Raw genomic sequence first — 25,527 nt, 5'->3', positions numbered from 1 at the left:
CAGCCCCTCTGGGATGTCACACAGCCCCTCTGGGATGTCACAGCCCATTCTCTAAGGTCACACAGCTGGCTCTGTGATGTCACAGAGATAGTCTATGATGCCATAGTTGATCAATGACCTCACATAACCCACTCTGTGATGTCATATCCCACTCTGTGACCTCATGTTACCAGATGATCAATTGCCTACACCAGGTGAGCTCACACCTGGAGCTTGTTCTCCACATCCCCAGGCCTATGGAAACCACACAGTGCCCATTGTGTGAGAACGGGAACTGGAAGTTCAGCAGCCTCAGTGTCCTGCCAGCTCAGCCAGGCCCACTGGAACATTGGGGTCCACGACCACCAGGGACCACCAGAGAGACCCCCAGGACAGAAGAACGCATGGGTATAGGGGAGGGGAAATATGTTAATGATTTTGGGGAAATGATTATCATATGCATTTTAAGTCCAGGACAATCAATGAATATGTGTGCAAAATACAGAATATAAACAGAAACTTTCCTGTACTCAGCCTGCAGGGCTTTGGGAGGAGCTCTCCCCTGTGCATCCAGCAGCATAAAGAATGCTGCTTCTTAATGCTACACTGGGGTTAAGGAGTTTTCATTTTACCGAATTTTTGGTAACACTCCCACTCCCAGGGAAAGCTCTGTCTGCTGCTGTTCACAGACAGAGAAGGGCTGGGGGCAGATGTGGGGCTCAGAGGCTGCCTGGGGCACAGTGACCATGAAATAATCAAGTTTTCAATGTTCTGTGAAAGAAGGAGGGGTAGCAACAGAACTTCTGCACTGGAATTAGGAAGGGCAGACTTTGGCCTGTTTAGGATGCAGATTTGGGGAGTACCGAATCAGGTACTGACTTTTTTAAAGAGAAAGAGCCCTTTAAAACAAAGGGGTCCAGGAAGGATGGACACATTTCAACAAAGTAATCTTAAGGGGGAAGAGCAGCCTGTCCCAGTGTGGCAAAAGATGAGCTGGTGAGGAAAAGGACTGGCCTTGCTCCACATGGAGCTTTTGTGGGAACTCGGGAAAGAAAAGGATGCATGAACTTTTGACAGAAGGTCAGGCAACTTAGGAAGTGTTTAAGGATGTTGTTAGGTTATGCAGAAAGAAAAGTTGAGATGTGAAAGCTCAATTAGAACTTCACCTGGCGGCTTCTGTGAAAAACAATAGAAAATATTTCTATAAATAAATTAATATCAAATGATAACCTCTACTCTTTTTTGAGTGCAGTGGGGAATACAGTACCTAAAGATAAGGAAAAGGCTAAGCTACTTTACACTTGTTTCCCTCAATTTTCAGTATTAGGACAGGTTTCCCTCAGGACAAGTGTTCTCCTGAGCTGGTAGATGAGCACAGGGAGCAGAACAGCCCCTGGAATCCAGGAGGAAGCAGCTGGGGACCTGCTGAGCCACTCAGATGCTCACAGGTGTATGGGATCAGATGGGATCCATCCCAGGGGGATGAGGGAGCTGTGGATGAGCTCCCCAAGCTGCTCTCCATCATTTACCATCAGTCCTGGCTCAGCAGGGAGGGCCCAGAGCACTGGAGGTGCCAGTGTGAGCCCATCCCCAGGAAGGGCTGGAAGGAGGAGCTGGGGAACTCCAGGCCTGTCAGCCTGACCTGGGTGCCCGGCAAGGTTATGGAATAGATCACCTTGAGTGCCATCACAGGACACCCACAGGATGGCCCAGGGATCAGAGCCAGCCAGCGTGGATTTAGGGGTGGCAGGTCCTGCCTGACCAACCTGGTCTCCTTTTATGCCCAGGTGACCCACCTGTGGATGTGGGAAAGGCTGTGGATGTTGTGTGCCTGGACTCCAGCAGAGCCTTTGACTCTGTCTCTGACAGCATTCCCTGGAAAAGCTGCAGCCCACGGCTTGGGCAGGTTCCCTCCTGGCTGGGAGATTTAAGAGCTGGCTGGAGGCTGGGCCCAGAGAGTGGTGGGGATGGTGCTGCACCCAGCTGGTGTCCAGGCACTGGTGCTGTCCCCAGGGATCTGTGCTGGGCCCAGTCCTGTTTAATATCTTCACTGATGGTCTGGGTGAGGGGATCGAGTCCAGCATTCACAAATTGCAGATGGCACCAAGCTGGGTGTGAGTGTGGATCTGCTGGAGGGCAGGACAAGAAGACCCAGCCTTAAGCTGCACCAGGGGAGGCTCAGGCTGGACAATAGGAAGGAGTTCTTCACAGAAAGGGTGAGTGGGAACTGGAATGGGCTGGCCGGGGGGGAGGTGGCAGAGTCACTGTCCCTCTGCAGTGGCACTCAGTGGCATGGTCTGGGTGACAAGGCAGTATTAGGGCATTGGTTGGACTTGATGATCCCAAAGGTCTTTTCCAGCCTATTTGATTCTGTCATTCTCTGATGATTGGGACACTCTGGGGCCATTGTGACACTGCAGGGCCTTGTGGAGCTAAGAGGACCAGGGTGACACCGTGCAGCCCCACAGAACCAGGGCTCCATTGTGGTGCTGTGGTGCCAAATGAACCCAGGCAGTGCCCCGTGACACTCTGGGTCCTTGTGGAACCACAGAGGCCATTGTGACACTGCAGGGCCTCGTGTAACCAAGGGGTTTCACCATTTTGACACTGCAAAACCAAGGAGACCATTGGGAGACTGCAGGGCCCAGTGGAACCAAGGGGCCGTTCTGACACTGCGGGGCCTCATGGCGCCAAGGGGACATTGTGACACTGCAGGATCCTGTGTAACCAAGGGGCCACTGTCACATGATGGGGCCTCAAGGGATCTGGAAGAACGCTGTGACACTCTGTGGCCTTGTGGAAACAAGGAGTCCATTGTGACACTGAGGGGACTTGTGGAACCACAGAGACCATGGTGACAGTGTGGGACCTCGTGTGGCCATGGGGCCATTGTGACTCTCTGGGCCTCCAAGGAACCAAGGGGCCACTGTGGAACTGCAGCACCAGCGAGAACATTGTGACACTGTGAAGCCCCATGGAACCAAGGAGTCCATTGTCACATTTTGAGGCCCCATGGAACCAAGGAGACCAGTGTGACAGTGCAGGGCCTGGTGTAACCAAGAGGCCATTGTGACACTGAGGGGCCCCTTGAAACCAAGGGCATTTTTGAAAATGTCACCAAGCTGGATGTGAGTTTTGATCTGAGGGAACATAGGAGTGGTCTGCACAGGGACCTTGATAGGCTGGATCCAGAGGATGAATCCAACAAGGTGAGGTTTAACAAATCCAAGGGCAAGACCCTGATATTTGGCCCCAGTGCTACAGGCTGGGGACAGAGTGGCTGCAGAGCAGCCAGGCAGAAAGGGACCTGCAGGGACTGATGGACAGCAGGCTGGACATGAGGCAGCAGTGTGCCCAGGTGGGCAAGAAGGCCAATGGCTCCTGGCCTGGATCAGGAATGGTGTGGCCAGCAGGAGCAGGGCTGCTGTGCCAGCACTGATCTGCCCGAGCTCTGCACACAGACATTGCTGCTGCAGCTCCAGAGAAGGCAACACAAGGGCATCTCTGCAGAAAACTCTGCTAGGAGATCCTTTAGTTCCTTTAAAGCCACCGAGAGTGCAGACCCTCATTGACACAGTCTGTGGCCACAGGGAAGGTGGAGAGAAACAAAATGGGAAATGGTACAATGACATTTATTTGTGGAAAATATGAAAAAAGTAATACAAAGGGAAAAAAAGAACAAACCACAAGCAAAGCAACAATTAGTAAGAAAGATGTCTTTTATTAAAAGTGATTTGCAGAAATTGGCCATCAGTTTAATGTTTCTGAAAGCATCCAGTCATCAGTCTCCACACTGCAGCCTTGAGCTCCTGGTTCCTCAGGCTGTAGATGAGGGGGTTCAGGGCTGGAGGCACCACCGAGTACAGAACTGACAGGGCCAGATCCAGGGATGGGGAGGACATGGAGGGGGGCTTCAGGTGAGCAAATATGCCAGTGCTGAGGAACAGGGAGACCACGGCCAGGTGAGGGAGGCAGGTGGAAAAGGCTTTGTGCCGTCCCTGCTCAGAGGGGATCCTCAGCACAGCCCTGAAGATCTGCACATAGGAGAAAACAATGAACACAAAACACCCAAACTGTAAAGAGATGGAAAATAGAATAAGCCCCAGTTCCCTGGAGTGGGATTTGGCACAGGAGAGCTTGAGGATGTGTGGGATTTCACAGAAGAACTGGCCCAGGGCATTGCCATGGCACAGGGGCAGGGAAAATGTATTGGCTGTGTGCATGAGAGCATTGAGAAAGGCACTGGCCCAGGCAGCTGCTGCCATGTGGGCACAAGCTCTGCTGCCCAGGAGGGTCCCGTAGTGCAGGGCTTTGCAGATGGACACGTAGCGGTCGTAGCACATGATGGTCAGGAGGAAATACTCTGCTGAGATGAAAAAAGCGAATAAAAATACTTGGGCAGCACATCCAGTGTAGGAGATGTCCCTGGTATCCCAGAGAGAATTGTGCATGGCTTTGGGGACAGTGGTGCAGATGGAGCCCAGGTCAGCAAGGGCCAGGTTGAGCAGGAAGAAGAACATGGGCGTGTGCAGGTGGTGGCCGCAGGCTACGGCGCTGATGATGAGGCCGTTGCCCAGGAGGGCAGCCAGGGAGATGCCCAGCAAGAGGCAGAAGTGCAGGAGCTGCAGCTGCCGCGTGTCTGCCAATGCCAGCAGCAGGAAGTGCCTGATGCAGCTGCTGTTGGACATTTGCTGTGCCTTAGCATGGGGATCTGTAAGAAAAGTAATCATGGAATAGTTGGGTTTGGAGAGGACTTGAAATATCCCAGCACAGCCTGGGGGCACTTTCCCCCCACTGCCTGCCCAGGGCTCTGCTGCCTGGAGCTGTCCCTGCCAGCAGCTGCTTCCCTGTGCCCAGGGCTGGGCCCTGCCAGTGCTGCCAGAGCCCAGCCCAGCCCTGGGGGCTCAGCTCTGCCCTGCAGAGCCCTCCCAGCTCAGGCACTGCCCAGGGGCAGCTCTGGCTCCACAGGCTCTGATGGCAACGTCAGGGCAACCCTGAGGAGGTTGGAAAAGCGACACTGATGCTGCCTCAAAAGGCTGATTTCTTTCACTGCATGGTTTATGCAGATCTCAGATAATTTATTTTCTTTCCTCAGCCTTACCTGAGGGATGAATATCTATGTACAATTTCCCATCCAGGCAACACAGAGCAGTAGAATGAAAAGCAGGATTTCCCTTTTTATGCAGCCCCTGCCTTGCTATGCTCCCTGTATAATCTAAATTCTGCAGTTAAATGGATGCTGGGAGCAGTCCTGAGCAATGCAGCATCCTCCCCACACAAGGAGAACACTCCCAAGCCTCACCAGCTGCCTCCTGCCACCCAGATCTTGTCCCCCAGTGCTGGGAGCAGCTGCCAGGGCTGGCTGAGAGCTGTCCCTGGCAGGCAGCAGAGTCCCTGCCCCAGCACAGCGCCCTGGGCTGCAGGACCCTGCTCTGCAGGACAGCCCTGGGCACCCCTGGCTGCCCTGCACAAGAAACAAGCAGGGAATGTACTCACAGGCTCTGCAGGCATTGGGATGTTCCAGCTTGAGGAGATGGCTCCAGGAGCTGCAGCTGCACTGCCCTGCAGCCAGAGGTTCCTGTGCCAAGAGCTGGCAGTGATTGTGCCCCAGGCACTTCTCAGCCCCTTCCCAGCCCCTTCCCATTATTTTGACTGATTGAAGCTCTCTGTGCCTCTGGGCTGTACCCGGGCTGGCTGCAGGCAGTGCCCCAGCCCTGCTGGGCTGGCACAAGAGCTGCTCATCCAGAGAAATGTGCTTTTGAAGCTCTTCTTGGTGACCAGGAGCTGCCTCTGTGCCAGGAGCCCAGCCCAGCTCAGCAGCACAGACACAGCACAAGGACTTTAATCAGCCTCTGGGCCTTTGTGCTCAGGCCCTGGACATCATTCCCTGAGAGGCAGCTGAAGAAACCTCTCCAGAACTCCCAAGGCAGAATCCAACTCCAAAATTTCTTGGACTTTTAATGGGTCCCACTGAGAGACACAACTGAGCAAGTGTCCCCAGGCCCCAGGCAGAGCAGAGAACTGCAGGCAATGATGACAGGTGGGGACAAAGAGAAGCCAAGTCTTGGTGCCCTGGGCCACAGCAGGGTCTGTGCCACCAAGGGCTGGGAGGAGACACCTTGTGCTGAGGCCCTGGGGCCTCCTGGCACAGCCCCAGCCAGGCTGGGCACTGTCAGCCCCTTGTGCTGCCCTCAGCATCCCCCCCTAGCCCACATCCCAGTGGCCTCAAGGATCTGCTGCAAGGAGTCCCTGGGGAGCCTTGCTCAGCAATGGCCCTGGGGGCTCCTTCATGCTCCCTGCAGGGACTGCAGGTTTTTCAAAGGACTTTGGGCTTGGCTTTTGCCTTGGAGTCTCTGAGAGGTTTGTGCAATCATGGCCTCCAATTATCTGCTGTAATTAGTCCCTGGAGAGGCTTTGTCAGTAACAACACTCAGTGGGGCTCATTAATACTTCAGGGTACTCCAGTTATTTGAAGGTACTTGGTGTTTCCCTTTTGATACAGACTCTGTGAGAGGTTTGTGCAATCATGGCTCCAATTATCTGCTTTAAGGAGTCCCTGGAGAGCTTTGTACTGACACTCAGTGGTGCTCAGTAATGCTTTGAGATTCTCAAATTTTTTAAGGTAGTTCGGAATTTCCTTTCCACACTGAGACTCTGAGAGGTTTTTATGCCATCCTGGCCTCCACTTGTCTCCTCCAAGGGGTTCATGAGGAACCTGTGCGGGGCATGGACCTCACTGAGACCCATTCATGCTTTGAGACACTTTAGGGTTTTCTTCTGGCTTTGACTCCTGGAATGGTTTGTGCAATCTCCTCTCAGGCCCTGAGGTTCCAGGGCTCAGCTCCAAATGAACCACAGGGCTCATCAGGATGCAGCAAGTCCTGACAAACCATGGCTCTGCCTTGATTTCCCTCTGCTCTTATGCAGTTTATCACTAATGTATCTGGAGTGATTTTGGTTTGCTAATTTGAGATTTCTCAGCCAATGCATCTATTAGTGCAGTGGGATCAGTGTTGGCTAATTACCATTGCACTCACTGGAATATATTTACTCATTTCCTGCTGTGAGAAAGGATTAGGAGAAAGGCAAAGTAGGCTCAAAATTTTAAAAGGGTATATAGAAAAGTTTATTACCAGTAAATAGAAGAAAGAGTAATAAGAATCTGAACACTTCTCCTCTCCCTACAATCTTTTCTTTCTTACTGACAATGCAAGGAGACAAAACCTGAAATTTTCAGTCGCTTTACACCATCTAGAACAGTCTTTCTTCAGTTCACTTAGGGAGAGGAGTCTCTCTTTCATGCTATGGAGACTTCTCCATAAGAAAACAGTTCTCCCATGGCTCTCAATTCCCACGAATAGCAGCTGCCCAGAAAATCTGCAATCGTGAAGTCCCTCCCATTTTTCATAGCTTTTCCCACAGCTGTTTTTATGGGCCATGTCAATGTATGGGGTATGAGTTTAAAGATGAGCTGTTCAAGACCAAAGATTCTCTTCATCTATTTCTGAAATCATCTTCATCTCTGGGAACAGAGATCTTCTTCTTCTTCTCTCCCTGAGGGCACAGGATCTCATTACTCTTCTCTCTTTCTCTGTTTAAACTTCTCATGGGATCACAGCTACTTCAACATTTGCCTACTTTAGCATGGAGGTTTTTGCTGAACAGGTCATCTCTCCATATTTTCAAATAGTTATAGGGAAAAAGAGAGTCCGATATATTAATTACATTTTTCTTCATAGCTTTACAAGAGGATTTCAGCCCCAAGATCAAGGCATCTCCTCATCCCTCCCATCTGGGACTCAACTTCCCCTTCATTGACCTCGGTGTCTTCATGTTGCTCCTCTCTGTGCCTGCAGTTTGTCCTTTTCTCTCACTGGAGGGAGGATGGAAGCACTGAAAGAGTTCATATCTCACCCGGGGCCTGCAGATGGTTCTGTGCCCCCGGCCGGGCTCGGTGCTTGCGGCCGGAGCTGTTTTACGATGGAGGTTTCTGCAGCGGCTGCGCTGGGGCTGTGTCAGGATGGGCCGCGCTGGGGCAGGGCCAGGATCTCAGCAGCCAGGCCAGAGCACAGCAGCAGCACGGCCGGGGCTGATGGCTTCTCCTGCCCCTGCCCGGGGCTTGCGGCTGAAGCCCAAGGGTGGCAGAATCTTGGCCGAGCCGGCCCGGCCCGGGGCTGCTCCAGGGGCCCGGCGGATCCTGGCTGGGCCCGGGCTGGCGGCGGGGCAGGGCTCAGCAGGGCCCAGATGTTCCCAACTGCAGCCATGGCCCGGCCCGGCCTCGGCCCCGCGGCCTCCCCTGCCCTGCCCGGCAGCTGATGGGGCCTGGCAGGGTCCCTGGGAAGGGGCCCGGCCCCACGGCAGGAGCCGCCCGGCCCGGCCTGGCTGAGACGGGGCCGGATCAGCCTTGTTACCTCTGTGCCAGCCAGAAGGGAAAGAGACCCTCCCAGGCTTTCCCATCTTTAACATGTGTCTTCACAGAGGTGTGTACAGTTTCCTTAGTGGTTTAACAGATTGTCAGTTCTCAAAGCTAATTACTGATTGGTTTTTTGTCAGACATGGAGGAAACTGCTAGCAGCTTCTCTAAGAACATCACTTCTGTGATGCAAAACCACCACAACAGCACAGAGCACAGAGCTCCTTTGTCCATATGTAGTAGTCATGTGCCCAAGTCCTCAAAAACACTTCTTGGGAGATCTCTGGGCCCTTTCCAAGGTTTTTTCAACTGAAAGCATTCAACTCAGAGTCTAAGAAAATCATCAGAAGACATAGCCAGCCTGACATGTCTGTCCTTGCTACAGTTGTCTGGGAGCAATCTTTGGATATATGGAATTTGGGAGGACAAATTCTAATTTTGGCCATGGACCCTGGACATGAAGGCTGGTTCTTTTCTGTAGGAAGGAAGGAACAGAGCCCCAGTGTTTGCCAGGCAGACGAGAGTGACCACCAGAGGACAAGGCCAGCCAGAAGTGGCAGGTTTTTTTCTGAGAGAAACCCTTGCATATAGGAAAATTTTTAGAGAGAATAACAATTTTGGCAATGGACATTTAAAAAGAGGGAGGGTTCTTTTCTGTAGCTAGGAAAGCACAGAGCCCCAGTGTTCCAGGAGCTGATGAGAGGCAGCCCTTGACATACCCACTTCAGCCAGAGCTGTCAGGTGGCCCCTGGGAGGCCAAGCCAGCCAGACCTGTTCCATGTTCCCTCAGTTCCATGGGGCCCCACATTGTCCCAATGGTCCCTTCCTTCCCTGAGCCCCTGAGGTGTCATAATGCCCCCTTGGTGACACCAGGCCCTGAAGGTTCCCAATGGTCTCCATGGTTCCATCAGGCCCCACAGAGCCAGAATGGTCTCTGGGTTCCATGAAGCCCTGCTGGGTCACCATGACCCCTTGGTTCCATGGGCTCCAGTGGTTCCACAAGGATCCCCTTGGTTCCATGAGGTCCCCACAGTGTCCCAGTGATCTCCATGGGAAGGGAAGGACCCAGCCCCAGTGTTGCAGGGGCAGCCACCAGAGGTCAAGGCCAGCCAGGCTTGATGGTACTGGCAGATTGTGCCTGGGAGTAACCTTTGGATATCCAGAATTTTGGAGGTGGAATCCAATTTCAGACATGGACACCTGGAGGATAAGGATGGTTGTTTTCCATTGGAAAGAAAGCACGGAACACTGATTCAACAGTGACATTTGGGGATCTATTGGGAGCATTGGGGATCGTTTCTGCACCTCGTGACCCAACAGGAGCTTCTCTAATAAATGTTGCCTGAAGCTCCCACTGTGCCCATCACAGGAACCCGTGTGAGTGTCTGGGACATCCCGGCTCTTTGGCAGCCTGGGGACTCCTGGGATGTCACCATGGAATGGCTGTGACTGCCTCTGACCACAGGGCTCTTTACCATCCCCAGAAAGCCCTGGGAGGTCTCCATGGAGCCCCTGTCTCTGCCTGTGACATTCCAGCTCTGGAACAGCCTGGAGATTCTTGGAATGTCCCCATGGAACCCCTCTGAGGGCCTGTGACAAATCTGATTCTTAGTAGGCAACCATCACCAGCCCACTGTTGCTATGGTCAGTTTCCATGGCAGCTCCATGGAGACCCCATGCCAGGGGTGGTTGCCATGGCCACCAGGGCTGGCACCAGCTGGGATGCTCGGTTTCCACGGGCCGGGCTTCAGGAATGGGATTCCCCAGTTTCCTGCTCCCGCTAAAACCGCGCTGCCCTCTCTGCCCTCCCGCCTCCCATGGAAAGCACAAAAGGCAAAGATCCCAGACTGGGATAGGAACAATTTATTGGGAACAGCAACGAGATAAGGAACAAACAGGAACAGAAACAATATTGATAACAGAAGGGATAAGTAAAACTATTTACAGAGAAAACTACAACATCAACAACTAGTTCTTCCTGGCAATGTATTTCCTCCTGTCTGGAAAGGACACCCTTTTCCTCAGGGAGAGAGAGTCCCTTTCCTGCCCCTGGCAATGACCTGAGGTGGGAGTGAATGTAATGACACAGCCATGGCCAGACCCTCATGTTCTCCAATCCCACATCATGTCATTCGCAGGGGCGACAAAAGGTACAGGTGTCTTCCCAGCATGGATCACAGGGAACATGGATCACCAGGGCTCTGACCAACGTGGGGTCTCCAATGGGGGATAAAGCTGGAGCAGTGCATTAAACTCTTCCTGCAGTTGGGGCATGTGCAGGGCTTCTTTTACTGGTGCCTCCGTTGGTGTCTGCTCAAGTGAGAGCTGCTGGTGAAGCTCTTCCCACACTGGGGACACTCGTAGGGCCTCTCCCCAGTGTGGATGCGCCGGGGGGTGACGAGGGTGGAGTTGTGCTTGAAGCCCTTCCCGCAGTCGGGGCAGAGGAAGGGCCTCTCATCCGTGTGAATGTGCTGGTGCTGGAGGAGCTGAGAGCTGGTGTGAAACCGCTTCCCACACTCGGGGCACTTGTAGGGCCGCTCCCCGGTGTGGATCATTTGGTGGATGTTCATTTGTGTCTTCCTACTAAAGGTCATCCCACATTCCCCACACTTGTATGGCCTTTCCCCAGTGTGGATCCTCTGGTGGCAGATCAAGAGAGACTTCTGCCTAAAGCTCTTCCCACATTCCCCACATTCATAGGGTTGTTCCCTGGTGTGGGTCTTCTGGTGGGAGATCAGGTTAGAGTTCTGGCTGAAGCTCATCCCACATTCCCCACACTCGTAGGGCTTCTCCCCGGTGTGGATCCGCTGGTGCCTGATGAGGTGGGAGTTGTGCTTGAAGCCCATCCCACAGTCAGGGCAGCGGAAGGGCCTCTCATCCGTGTGAATCTGCTCATGCAGGAGGAGATCAGAGTTGGTGTAAAACCTCTTCTGACACTGGGGACACTCGTAGGGCCTTTCCCTCTCCCCAGCTCTAATCCAAATCTCAGCCCCAACTCCAAGCCCAGCCCCAATTCCAGCCCCTTCCTAAATCCTCAGCCCCGAACCAAACCCCAGGTTCAGCCCTTCTGGGGCTTTGGGGGTGTCTCTGTCCCTGTGACCCCGATGATGTTTGGGTGGGGTCCCAGCAGGGCTGAGAGGGACAGAGACCCCCCCGGCCTCCCCAGGGGTGAGAACGTGGCAGAGCCCCCCCAGCCCCAAGCAGCCTCAGCGGTGAGAGGGACACAGAGCCCCTGGTGCCCAGCCCTGCACAGGCATTGCCTGAGGCCAGAGGGATGGAGATCCCCCGAGCATCCCCCAGGGCCAGGGGACAGAGAGCCCCGAGCATCCCCTGGGCTGAGAGGGACAGAGACTGCCCCGAGCACCCCCTGGCACAGGGGAGAGAGGGAGGGAGACCCCCCAGGCATTCCCTGGGTGAGAATGATGGAGACCCCTGGGGAACGGCCTGGGGTGACAGGGACAGGGACACCCCTGGGGAATGGCCTGGGGTGACAGGGACAGGGACACCCCTGGGGAATGGCCTGGGGTCACAGGGACACCCCTGGGGAACGCCTGGGGTGACAGGGACAGGGACACCCCTGGGGAATGGCCTGGGGTGACAGGGACAGGGACACACCCTGTGGAATGTCCTGGGGTGACAGGGACAGGGACAAACCGTCCCAAGCCCCTCTCAAGCATCCCCCAGTGTGAGAGGCTCAGAGACCCCTTGAGCATTCCCTGGGCACTAGACAAAGTAAAGTTGTTTCTTGACAAAAATCAAACTTAACCCTACAAAAAATGCCTTGAATTTGCTCTTCCCACAAGTCACTTGTGGTGAACACACAAACAAAACCCAAAATTTAATAAACTTACAGTAGAAGTAATTTTGTGGCAATTCCAAAATCCATTGGTCCTGCACAGCTCCAGCTCAGCTGATGGCAGGTTCCAATATAAGAAAAGTGGAAATTTGGCCCAATACATAGCGATACCTCCTTTATGAAAAGATTATGAAAAGGAAGGGAAAGCTCTGTGTAGATGTCACAAAGGTGACAGGGACAAAGAAAAAACTTATTCTTAGATTTGGCAAAGCCCCCAGCCTGTGAAAGAGAAAAGGGGGGACAGCCACGGAGTGACAGGGACAGAGACCTCCCCTGGGGCAGGGCAAGTGTGACATTGTCCCCTGTGTGTGTGGCCTTCCCGGGGTGGGGGTTTTACACCTGAGCCAGTTTGGGTAAGAGGGGTGGTGTTCACCCCCTGAGCAGGGATTCCCCCACTGTTTCAGGTTGCAGTGTAAGATGGAACCAAATGCATGTTTGCAATGCCCATCTTCATCAACTGCTAGAAACAGGTGGGGCAGTGTTCTTGATCTCTTCCATGACTCAGCCCTGATCACGCCCTCCAGGGGAGATATCTTCTGGGAATGGGCCATTGAGTGTCACTGCAGGACTGATCAAATTCCATCATCCCATTGTGGGATGCTCCGCCCAGGGGGAGGATCCAAGCATTCCTACCTGCATATAAGCTGAGCCTTGCAACACCAGGAGCAGCTTGCCTACTGGATTCCCAGAGGACAAGAGCTCCAGAACCACCACTGGACCTTCAGAGGAAGACCAGACCCTTCTACAGGATCACTGCTTGGACAGAATCACGTTCATCACTCCAACAGGACTGCAGCCACCATTTAATGGGACTGCAGCCACCAGCCTGAGCAGCAACAGGGTGTCAGGTTATATCCTGACTCTGTCAGTTCAAGGCAGTGTTTCTGCATCATTGCCTTGATCTTCTTTCTTTTTAAATTGTAATTATCGCCTAGACCCTCCCCAGGTTTGCCTTGAAACCAGTACAAAATTCAATGCCCTCATCCCTTGCTTTCCTCCCAAAACAGGATTTCACATCCCCAAACCTTTGCCAGATGGAGGAGGAGGCTGCAAGGAAGAGGAAGGAGCCCCGGGACATGCAGGCAGGTGAGGAGGAAGTCAGTGCCCCTTTCCCCCTCTCTCCTGCTCCATCTCCCAGCCCAGCACAGCCCCCGGCTGCAGGACAACCCTGCTGCCAACCCCGTCCTGCTGGGGATGCACTGGGGGGATCTCCTTCCCCTTCCCTCTGGCATGGAGGCAAATCCCATCCTCTCCTTGTCCTTCCTCCCCCAGGGAAGAAGCTGAGGATGGAGACCAGGGAGGACAAATCCCCTTGGCAGAACCTCGTGGAAAAGGCAGTTTTGAGTGGCTCCACAGTGCAGAATTCCAATTGGGAGGAAAAGTCCCAGAGATCCCACAGGAGAAGGGGCTCCAAACCCAGCCCAGGGTGCTCTGAGGAGGAAAGACCCACCCTGAGCCAGGAAGGTGGGCAGAGCTTCAGCCAGAGCTCAGAGCTGGTGGCCCATGAGCAGCTTCATGATGGGAAAAAGCCCCACAAGTGCTTGGAGTGTGGGAAGAGCTTCAGGCAGAGCAGCACCCTGATCAGCCACCAGATGATCCACACTGGGGAATGGCCCTACGAGTGTGGGGAGTGTGGGAAGGGCTTCAGCTGCAGCTCTGCCCTCATCATCCACAAACGCATCCACACTGGGGAGAGACCCAATGAGTGTCCCCAGTGTCAGAAGAGGTTTCAGACCAGCTCCATCCTCCACCTGCATGAGCGAATTCCCTCAGAGGAGAGGCCCTTCCACTGCCCTGACTGCGGGAAGGGCTTCAAGCAGACATCCCACCTCATCAGGCACCAGCGCATCCACACTGGGGAGAGGCCCTACGAGTGTCCCCAGTGTGGAAAGAGCTTCACCCAGAGCTCTCACTTGACAAGACACCAACGAAGTCACTGGTAAGAGAAACCCTGCAAATGCCCCAATTTCAGGAGGAGCTTCGTTCACTGCTCCATCTTCATCCCCCATTGGAGACCCCATGTTGGTTAGAGCCCTGGTGATCCATGTTCCCTGTGATCCATGCTGGGAAGACACCTGTACCTTTTGTTGCCCCTGCGAATGACATGATGTGGGATTGGAGAACATGAGGGTCTGGCCATGGCCCTGTCATTACATTCACTCCCACCTCAGGTCATTGCCAGCGACAGGAAAGGGACTCTCTCTCTCTCTCTCCCTGAGGAGAAGGGTGTCCTTTCCAGGCAGGAGGAAATACATTAACAGGAAGAGCCAGTTGTTGATGTTGTAGTTTTCTCTGTAAATAGTTTTACTTATCCCTTCTGTTATCAATATTGTTTCTGTTCCCTTTGTTCCTTATCTCGTTGCTGTTCCCAATAAATTTTTCCAATCCCAGCCTGGGATCTTTGCCTTTTGAGCTTTCCATGGCAGGCGGGAGGGCAGCGAGGGCAGCGCGGTTTTAGTGGGAGCAGGAAATTGGGGAATCCCATTGCTGAAGCCCAGCCCATGGAAACCGAGCATCCCAGCTGGTGGCAGCCCTGGTGGCCATGGCAGCAGCCTTGGGAGCGGGTCCCTGGCTGGGGCTGTGGGAACCTCTTCCCTCTGGTGCCCAAGGACAGGACTGGAGGGAGCGGCTGCAGCTGAGTCGGGGCAGGCTCAGGTTGGATGTCAGGAAAAGGTTTTTGGCCAGAGGCTGCTGGGGCCCTGGCCAGGCTCCCCAGGGCAGGCTCCCAGCTCCAGGGCTCTCTGAGCTGCAGCAGCGTTTGGCCAGCGCTGCCAGGCCCAGGCTGGCATTGTTGGGGTGTCCTGTGCAGGGCCAGCAGTTGGACTGGAGGATCCTGATGGGTCCCTCCCAGCTCAGCCAATTCTGTGCTTCTGGGATCCCATCAGCCTGGGGATGGGGCGGCCAATGGTTGCCATGGCAACGGGCTCTGGCTGCAGGCCTGAGCTGGTGTCCATGGCAACCACCCCTGGCATGGGGTCTCCATGGAGCTGCCAAGGGACCGAGCATAGCAACAGGGGGCTGGTGATGGTTGCCATAGAAAGTGACCATAGCAACAGGGGACTGGTGATGGTTGCCATGGAAACTGACCATAGCAACAGGGAGCTGGTGATGGTTGCCTGCTAAGGATCAGATTTGTCACAGGCCCTCAGAGGGGTTCCATGGGGACATTCCAAGAGTCTCCAGGCTGTTCCAGAGCTGGAATGTCACACACAGAGACAGGGGCTCCATGGACACCTCCCAGGTGTTTCTGGGATGGTAAAGAGCCCTGTGGTCAGAGGCAGTCACAGCAATTCCATGGTGACATCCCAGGGCACCTTGGGCTGCAAAGGCACCCATCTGTCACAGGCACTCACAGGGGCTCCACGGTGACATCCCAGGAGTCCCCAGGCTGCCAAAGAGCCGGGATGGCCCAGACACTCACAGGGGTTCCTGTCATGGGCACAGTGGGAGCTTCAGGCAAAGTTTATTAGAGAAGCTCCTGTTGAGTCTCAAGGTGCAGAAAGGATCCCCAATAGCCCCCACAGATCCCCAAATTTCACCTTTGACTCAGAGATGACACAGACTTAGATCAGAAGGCTAAGTGCTAAAAGCCACCTGTTTTTTCAATCCTCTTCTTTTATATCTTGATTTGCTACAGGTAGACCCCACTGGTCATTTAATCAACACATTTCACATGATTGGTCTATTAAGACAACACCCTTCAGTAAACAACTTTATGGAAAAAAGTCAACCTTTTACAAATATTTTTTGGGCACCAGTTTTTGATGTTTGTTTTACATTGGGCCTTTCTGGGGGCTCCTTGGATGGGGGAAACCCTCTGTAGCAGTTCTGTGCCAGGTAAAAGGAGATGCATGGGACTTTTTCAGTCTTCAGCTTCTTGTTTTTTCTTATCTTATCTAAAGTTTTGCATTGCTGTCCACACCAGACTCAGCATGCTGGGAAAATACCTCAAAATGGCTCTAAAATGTACAGTTTCAAGGTCTTTTAAAGTTTTCTCATCCAATTAATTCTTAAAACCTACAGTATTTCGACTTATCAACCAATAACTCGTCCCTTGAGTGTCCACAAAACCTCTGCACTGTGCTTTCCTTGACCAAACACCCTGTGCCACCAACACTGCAGAAAATGGAGTAGATGAAGAAGACAGGGACTACACCCAAATTCCTCCATCTTGCCTCCTATCTACAGCATACTAAAAATCCAAAACCCTAAATTTCTCACCCAAGTGACATGCTATACTAGCCTCTAATCTATTTTCCACTTTGGTAAATTCTAATCTGTCTCAAAGTCCCGGAAGTCCTCTCCATGGGTGAAGGTTAAAGGCAGTGTTTCTCTAGGGGGTCAGGACCCCTCAGCGCAGACAGAGAAATATTCGCTGTGGCCTGGGTTGCCACACATTTAATCTAAAATCTTTTAACCCTTAACATGCAAAGTAACCCAAAAATTTTCCAGGTAAGTAGGACTAGAAGGAGAAGAAATAGGGAAAAACAAAAAGACAGACGATCCATAGAATGACACGCACATGGGTACCAACTGCTCAGGTTCCAGCATCACCAACAGAGGAACCCCAGCAGAAGGCAGGATCCAGACCCTGGGCTGGCCTCGTGCTCCGGCTTTTAACCCCCTGGGCCTTCATGGCCCCGTCCCTGAGGTGGGACTTCCAGTTGCTCGTCCAATCAGAGTCAGGGTCGCACCAGCTGCTGGTGCGTGATTGATTGATTGATTGATTGATTGACAGCTGGGCCAATCAGAGCTGGGTTAGCACCGCCCCCTGCTGTGTGATTGGCAGCTCTGCCAGGCCAGGGCTGGGGGCGGGGCTCTGTCCCACCACAAACCAAGGCCTGACCCGGCCCTGGCCCCACACGGGCATTCCGAGCATCCCAAGGTGTCTCGGGACATGGATCTCATCCAGCCTCTGACAGCGACCACGGTGACACTACGGAACCTCATGGAACCATGGGTCAGTTGTGACAATGGAGATCCAAGGAAACGATGGTGAGACTGTGGAATCCAGGAATCATGGAATCAAGGAGACCATTGTGCAAATCATGGGCCCTATGGAAGCAAGGATCAATAATTAAACTGTGGTTTGATTGTGATTGATTTAAAATAGAAACAAGGAGCCATTGTTTCACAGCGGGGCTGCGTGGGGCCAATGGACCCTTGTGACTCTGTTGGGGCTCATGTAACCAAGAAGCCGTTGTGACATTGCCAGAGCTCATGGAATCAAGGAGACCATTGGGACAGTGTGGGCACCCATGAAATCAACAGAACATGGAACAGGTCTGCCTGGCTTGGCCTCCTGGGGGCTGTCTGACAGGTCCCACTGAATTTGGCATGTCAAGGGCCACTTCCCATCTGACCGTGAAGCACTGGGGCTCTGTGCTTTTATTCCTATGGGAAAGAACTGTCTTTCTTGTCTAGGCACCCATGGCCAAAATTGGGATTCTGCATCTAAAATTCCCTATATCCAAGGGTTACTCCCAGACAAAATCTGCCCATACAGTCAAGTCTGGCCAGCCTTGGCCTCTGGTGACTTCCTCTCATCTGCCCCTGCACCACTGGGGCTCACTTGTTTCCTTCCTATGGAGACCATTGTGACACTGCAGGGCATTGTGGAACCAATGGGCCATGGTGACACTGCAGGCCCTTGTGGAACCTGTTACACTCTAGGAACTTGTGGAACCAAGGGGATCATTGTGACCCTGCAGGGTACCATGGATCCAAGGGGCCACTGTGACACTGTGGGGCCTCGTGGAACCAAGGACATCTTTGTGGCTCTGTTGGGCCGCATGGTCCCAAGGGGCCAGTGTGAAGCAGCAGGGCTTTGTGGAGCCAAGAGGCCATTGCTGCATTTCCGGGCCTCCTGGGGCCAAAGGGCCGTTGTGATCCTGCAGGGCACTGTGGATCCATGGAGAGCATTGTGGCATTGCAAGGCCCCATGGAATCATGGAGACCATTGTGACCCTGCAGGGCCTCATGGAAGGGAGGGGCCATTGTGACACTGTGGGAACTTGTGGAACCAAGGGAATCATTGTTGCACTGCTGGGCCTCAATGGAACCAAGGGGCCACTGGACACAGCCAGGCTTCATGGAACCAATAGACCATTAGGACACTGTGGGGCCTTGTGGAACCATGGAGACCATGAAGATCCTTAAGGACTTGTGTAATCAAGGGGCCATTATGACACCTGAGGGCATCTTGGAAGCAAGGAGCCATTGTGACACTGCAGGGCCCTGTGGAACCAAGGGAACATGAAACAGGTGTGGCTGCCTTGGCCTCCCAGTGGTCACTGGACAGGTCTGGCTGACCTTGGAATGTGGAAGGCCACTCCCATCTGTTCCTGAAACTCTGGGACTCTGGGCTTTCCTTCTTTTTATGGAAAAGAACTGTCCATCTTTTCCAGGTATCCATGGCCAAAATTTGGATTCCATCTCCAAATTTCTGTGTATCCAAGGATTGCTGCCAGACAAAAGCTGCCAGGACAGACAGGTCTGGCTGGTCTTTAACTCCTGAGTGCCAGAACTCACCTGTTTTCCAAACAGTGGAAAGGGCTCTGTGCTTTTCTTTGTATGGAAAAAAATCATCCTTCACCAGGCACAAATGTCTTAAATTAGGATTCCACATTCATAATTTCAAATATCCAAGGGCTGCTCCAAGCAAACCTGCCAGGACAGACAGGTCAGGCTTGCCTTGGCCTCTGGTGGTTGCTGTTCATCAGCTCCTGAAACATGGGGGCTCTGTGGTTTCCTTCTTGTGGAGACCAATGTGCCACTTAGGAGCCTTGTGAAATGAAGGGGCCATTGTGACACTGCAGAGCACCATGGATCCAAGGGACCATTGTGACACTGTGGGGCCTCATGGAACCAAGGACATCATTGTGGCTCTGTTGGGCCACATGGTCCCAAGGGGCCAGAGCAAAGCAGCGGTGTGGGAGTTAGCCCAGCTGTAACTCAGAGTCAGACAGATTTTACCCCAGAAGAATTGGGCATGAGTTTCAAGCCCGGGAATCATTTGTTTAAATTAAAGTGAGCTTGAAAGTTCTCCAAAAAGCCTTTAGTATTGTTATGCTAACTTGTCCAAGTTCTCCTCCCCTAATGGTTACTTGTTTCCCCTATTGGGTTATTGTTCTAGAGTGTTCTACCCCCAAGTGTCTATGTTGTTGCTCCCCTTTGTCTCAGGTCTTTGGATCCTGCCCCTCATACTGTTCTCGACTTCTCTATGTTTATTGTTTTTCACCCTGTTATTAAAGTTCCTTTTAAACAACTCCATTAATCCTGCTCCTTTTCATTTCCGCCACCCTCGCCCTGAAGTCAGGGAACCAGAGAGGTTTGTCACAGCCCCTTCATTGTGACATTTGGCGCCCGAACAGGGACCATGACACTCAGGGCTCCCTGTGTCAGTCACGTCAGCTGGGGTTGGCTGATGGATAGGCCAGCGCTCCCCGGGATTTTGGATTGTGCCGGGCCCAGTGGATTCATCATTGCTTCAAGGGACCTTGCCCAGGATCAGCAGGGACAACGATGGTTTCACCTGCATAGGATTGCAGGTGGGTTTGGGGAAATGCAAGACATTTATTGCCCATTTTGCCACTGTGTTTTTACAATATGCACCCATGCCCCATAATTGATTTGGGGTGTTCCAGTGGCTCTTCCCCATAAGGCAGAGAAAGAGAAAAAAGGGCAGCCAGATGTCCAAAGTAGAAAGGAGCATATATGGATGCTTTAATTCTCACTGATTATGACATAACATTTTCAAAGAATGAATTAAAATAAATCATGAGGTGGATCATTAAAAATTTTCCAGATGCCTCTGCGGACAAAATCGATACCATTGAATTTTGGGACTCAGTGGGAGTTAAATTGTACAACATTTCAATCAAAACGGACCCCATTGCACCCTGCATGCTCCCCATCTTCCACACCATCCTTGAGACCCTTCACCAGCAAGCAGTGTGCTGAAAACTCAATCCGTTGGTCACTTCTAACTCGGGACCACCCCTCAAACCTGCCTTTCTCAGACCTTCCATGATGGTCCAAGATGGCAATGGCCACAAAGTCGTGGAGCATCATGCCCTGGAGATTCAAGATGGAAGGAGCCTGAATGTGGCTCGGAAGCCCGACCATCCTCCCTCCATCTTGGCTCCTCCACTTCCTGCTACCACAGCCTTCTCTTCCGCCCTGAACGAACCTCCAGACTCCACCCCCAGAACTGTGGGTCACGCCCCCACTGTCAATCATTCCACCTTCACCCTGGGCCATGCCTCCAGAACTCCAGCCCCAAAGTCCACCATCCTAAATCAAGGCCCTTCATCCCCAACACCTGACAAAATGGCAGAGCCCTTTGCCTCACCCTCCAGCAACAATATAACCCCATGATCAGAGATACTAAGTCCAACTGTCACACTATTTCTAATCCAAATGTTTCTCCCCCAAGTTATTCTTCCTCCGCAGAAGACAGTTTGGATTCCCCAGAGCAACCTCGGCCCACAACCCCAGAAGATCCCTAGGAAAGGATCTGGAAAGAAGCAGTTCAGCAAGGAGACTGGCAAATAGTCTCAAAACTCCTCATTGCCTCAGTATGTTATGAAAGAAGGGGGCAGAATCCCAGGGATCAGCCATTGATTTATGGGGAAATCAAGGATCTGTGTAGGGCAGCTAAAGACCATAGGAAGGACTTACCTTGGTTTCATGGCCTAATGAGGGCCATGTTTAAAGCACATGCTTAAACTTCCTATGATTTAAAATATATTATGACCCTGTTGTTGTCACCTACAGAATACACCCTGTGAGAAAGGGGATGGAAGTGTTTACTAAATCAATTAATAGCAGACTATGCTAATAATGAGGCAAGGGTGGAATTGACAATCAACCATCTAGCTGGAGAAGGACAACACAGCCTACCAGATGATCAAGCAGCAGGTATCCCCAGAGAAGTATTGGATGATATCAAAGAGATGGCTTTGAAAGCTTTAATCCAGGTATCAAATGGTAGCACCCCCAATTTGGACTACCTTGGGTGGCTGCAGCTAAAGCTTTAGGGCAATCAGACCATCCTGGGTGCCTGTTAAGTAAGCAAACCAATGCTGCCTCCCTCACATTGAGTGGCTGCTCTCAGACACAGAGACCATCAGACATGCCACCTTGCAGAACAGCGATAGAGTTTTTACTCTGGGCACATGGGCATGGCTGTGTAGACTCTGAGGGCATGTGCTGCATGAACCTCTCCAGCCACAGCGAGTCAATCCACAAGAGCATTCAGGTACTGAAGGAAGGGTTCAAGAAGCTTCGAGTGGAAAACAAAGACTGGGTCCATAAACTCTTCCAATCCAAGGGACTAAAGGGTTGGATGATGTGTAGCTAAAACAGGACTATTGATTCTCCTAATGGTTGTTGTTGTATTGTTAATTGTCCCGTGTTTGTTTGGATGCTTTTAGAAAGTCTTACAAAATTCTTTCAGTTCCATCTTTGTTGTAAAACAGAAAGGGGGAAGATACCCAACACAGGGTCCTCATGGACTCCTTGGAGGAGAGAATTGGAGGCCAGGATGGCCCAAAAACCTCTCAGAGACTCAGTGTGGGAAGGAAAATCCTTGAAAGTACCTAAAAGTATTCTTAAATCCATAAAGTACCTTAAAAACCTTGAGTATCTCAAGGCATTAATGAGCCCCAGTGAGTGTCAGTACAAAGCTCTCCAGGGACTCCTTAAAGCAGATAATTGGGGCCATGATTGCACAAACCTCTCACAGAGTCTGTATGAAAAGGGAAACACCAAGTACCTTCAAATAACTGAAGTACCCTGAAGTATTAATGAGCCCCACTGAGTGTTGTTACTGACAAAGCCTCTCCAGGGACTAATTACAGCAGATAATTGGAGGCCATGATTGCACAAAGCTCTCAGAGACTCCATGGCAAAAGCCAAAGCCAAAGTCCTTTGAAAAAGCTGCAGTCCCTGCAGGGAGCATGAAGGAGCCCCCAGGGCCATTGCTGAGCAAGGCTCCCCAGGGACTCCTTGCAGCAGATCCTTGAGGCCACTGGGATGTGGGCTAGGGGGGGATGCTGAGGGCAGCACAAGGGGCTGACAGTGCCCAGCCTGGCTGGGGCTGTGCCAGGAGGCCCCAGGGCCTCAGGACAAGGTGTCTCCTCCCAGCCCTTGGTGGCACAGACCCTGCTGTGGCCCAGGGCACCAAGACTTGGCTTCTCTTTGTCCCCACCTGTCATCACTGCCTGCAGTTCTCTGCTCTGCCTGGGGCCTGGGGACACTTGCTCAGTCATGTCCCTCACTGGGACCCATTAACAGTCCAAGAAACTTTGGAGTTGGATTCTGCCTTGGAGTTCTGAGGAGGTTTCCTGAGCTCCCTCTCAGGGACTGATGTTCAGGGCCTGAGCACAAAGGCCCAGAGGCTGATTAAAGTCCTTGTGCTGTGTCTGTGCTGCTGAGCTGGGCTGGGCTCCTGGAACAGAGGCAGCTCCTGGTAACCAAGAAGAGCTTCAAAAGCACATTTCTCTGGATGAGCAGCTCTTCTGCCAGCCCAGCAGGGCTGGGGCACTGCCTGCAGCCAGCACGGGCACAGCACAAAGGCACAGAGAGCTTCAATCAGTCAGGGCTGGGAAGGGGCTGAGAAGTGCCTGGGGCACAATCACTGCCAGCCCTTGGCCCACAAACCTCTGGCTGCAGGGCAGTGCAGCTGCAGCTCCTGGAGCCATCTCCTGCAGCTGGAACATCCCAATGCCTGCAGAGCCTGTGAGTACATTCTCTGCTTGTCTCTTGTGCAGAGCAGCCAGGGGTGCCCAGGGCTATCCTGCAGAGCAGGGTCCTGCAGCCCAGGGCGCTGTGCTGGGGCAGGGACTCTGCTGCCTGCCAGGGACAGCTCTCAGCCAGCCCTGGCAGCTGCTCCCAGCACTGGGGGACAAGATCTGGGTGGCAGGAGACAGCTGGTGAGGCTTGGAAGTGTTCTCCTTGTGTGGGGAGGATGCTGCATTGTTCACGACTGCTCCCAGCATGGCATTTAACTTCAGAACATTTCCAAGTAGACTATACAGGGAGCACAGCAAAACCCAGGCCGGAGAAAATGGAAAATCCTGCTTTTTTAATCTATTGCTCTGGGTTGCCTTGATGGGAAATTGCACATAGATATTCATATCTCTGTTCAGGATGGTATTAAAAAAAAAAAAAAAAAAACCAAACAAAATGTCCCAGATCTGAATAAACGAGGCAGTGCAGAAATCAGCAAAAGACCCCTCACGGGCAGCATCAGTGTCACTTTTCCAGCCTCCTCAGGATTGCTCCGACGTTGCCATCAGAGCCTGCAGAGCCAGAGCTGCCCCTGGGCAGTGCCTGAGCTGGGAGGGCTCTGCAGGGCAGAGCTGAGCCCCCAGGGCTGGGCTGGGCTCTGGCAGCACTGGCAGGGCCCAGCCCTGGGCACAGGGAAGCAGCTGCTGGCAGGGACAGCTCCAGGCAGCAGAGCCCTGGGCAGGCAGTGGGGGGAAAGCGCCCCCAGGCTGTGCTGGGATATTTCAAGTCCTCTCCAAACCCAAATATTCCATGATTACTTTTCTTACAGATGCCCATGTGCAGCCCCAGCAAATGTCCAACAGCAGCTGCATCAGGCACTTCCTGCTGCTGGCATTGGCAGACACGCGGCAGCTGCAGCTCCTGCACTTCTGCCTCTTGCTGGGCATCTCCCTGGCTGCCCTCCTGGGCAACGGCCTCATCATCAGCGCCGTAGCCTGCGGCCACCACCTGCACACGCCCATGTTCTTCTTCCTGCTCAACCTGGCCCTCGCTGACCTGGGCTCCATCTGCACCACTGTCCCCAAAGCCATGCACAATTCCCTCTGGGACACCAGGAATATCTCCTACATAGGATGTGCTGCTCAGCTCTTTTTCTTTCTGTTTTTCATTTCAGCAGAGTATTTCCTCCTGACCATCATGTGCTACGACCGCTATGTGTCCATCTGCAAACCCCTGCACTACGGGACCCTCCTGGGCAGCAGAGCTTGTGCCCACATGGCAGCAACTGCCTGGGCCAGTGCCTTTCTCAATGCTCTCATGCACACGGCCAATACATTTTCCCTGCCCCTGTGCCATGGCAATGCCCTGGGCCAGTTCTTCTGTGAAATCCCACAGATCCTCAAACTCTCCTGCTCCAAATCCCACCTCAGGGAACTGGGACTTCTTACTCTAGGTTCCTGTTTATTTTTTGGCTGTTTTGTGTTCATTGTTTTCTCCTATGTGCAGATCTTCAGGGTTGTGCTGAGGATCCCCTCTGAGCAGGGACGGCACAAAGCCTTTTCCACCTGCCTCCCTCACCTGGCCGTGGTCTCTCTGTTCCTCAGCACTACAATGTTTTCCTACCTGAAGCCCCTCTCCATGTCCTCCCCATCCCTGGATCTGGCAATGTCAGTTCTGTACTCGGTGGTGCCTCCAGCCCTGAACCCCCTCATCTACAGCCTGAGGAACCAGGAGCTCAAGGCTGCAGTGTGGAGACTGATGACTGGATGGTTTCAGGAACATTAAACTGCTGGCCAATTTCTGCAAATCACTTGTAATAAAACTCATCTTTTATATTTCTTCTTGGTTTCATTTCCTTTGTTTTTACTTTTGCTTTTCCTTTGTTTTACTTTTTTCATATTGTCAACGAAGAAAAGCCATTCCTTGTGCAATTTCTCATTTTGTTTCTTTCCACCTTCCCTGTGGCCCCACATTGTGTCAATGAGGGGCTCCGCTCTTGATGGCTTTAAAAGAACTAAAGGATCTCCCGGCAGAGTCTTCTGCAGAGATGCCCTTTTGTTGCCTTCTCTGGAGCTGCAGCAGCAATGTCTGTGTGCAGAGCTGGGGCAGATCAGTGCTGGCCCAGCAGCTGTGCCCAGCAGCAGCAGCAGCAGCAGCAGCACTTGGTGTTGCCAGTGCTGCTGCCGAGGCCCTGCCCCGCTGCCCTGGTGGCCCTGGTGTTGCTGCAGGGCCTGAGTGCTCTCGGGGCCGGGCACAGCCCTGGGGGTGGCAGTGCCGGGGCTGCAGCAGGGCCAGGCCATGGGCACTGCTGGGGCAGCGCTGACGCCTCAGGCCAGGCCCTGGGGGCTCCAGGCTCCTTGCCCAGGCTCTCTCAAGAACACAGCCAGTCCAATGCTCAGCACAGAAACCCCCGTCAGCAGCCCCAGGCTGGCCGTGGGCAGGCTGGGGGCAAACAGCATGGCTGGGGCTCTGCAAGGGCCCTGGGGCAGACGGGAAGGAGCAGCAGAGCAGGGGCTGATCCATGCCCAGTGCGCTGCACAGCCCA

The 25,527-nt window shown here is 53.0% G+C and overlaps 2 protein-coding genes across 2 annotated transcripts in view; one reads left to right on the top strand and one right to left on the bottom strand.

Moving 5' to 3' along the window:
* Positions 1-25,527, top strand: part of LOC139604076 (uncharacterized) — a 1,261,625-nt gene that overhangs the window by 208,288 nt on the left and 1,027,810 nt on the right. Inside the window, 1 exon segment of the mRNA XM_071455063.1 lies at positions 13,713-14,132. Coding sequence (XP_071311164.1) covers positions 13,713-14,132 — 420 coding nt within the window.
* Positions 3,735-4,667, bottom strand: LOC139604051 (olfactory receptor 14A16-like). The gene has a single exon (XM_071455038.1). The coding sequence runs from the start codon at positions 4,665-4,667 to the stop codon at positions 3,735-3,737; it is 933 nt and encodes a 310-aa protein (XP_071311139.1).

The sequence above is a fragment of the Agelaius tricolor genome, unplaced genomic scaffold (genome assembly GCF_023055355.1).
Source record: "Agelaius tricolor isolate 1412-34295 unplaced genomic scaffold, bAgeTri1.0.p SCAF_43, whole genome shotgun sequence".
NCBI lineage: Eukaryota > Metazoa > Chordata > Aves > Passeriformes > Icteridae > Agelaius > Agelaius tricolor.
Note: the sequence above shows the minus strand (reverse complement) of the source record. Positions and strands in the feature narration are given on the sequence as shown.

Coding starts and splice junctions, on each gene's coding strand:
- LOC139604051 (XM_071455038.1), bottom strand. CDS start 4,667: ATGTCCAACAGCAGCTGCATCAGGCACTTCCTGCTGCTGGCATTGGCA.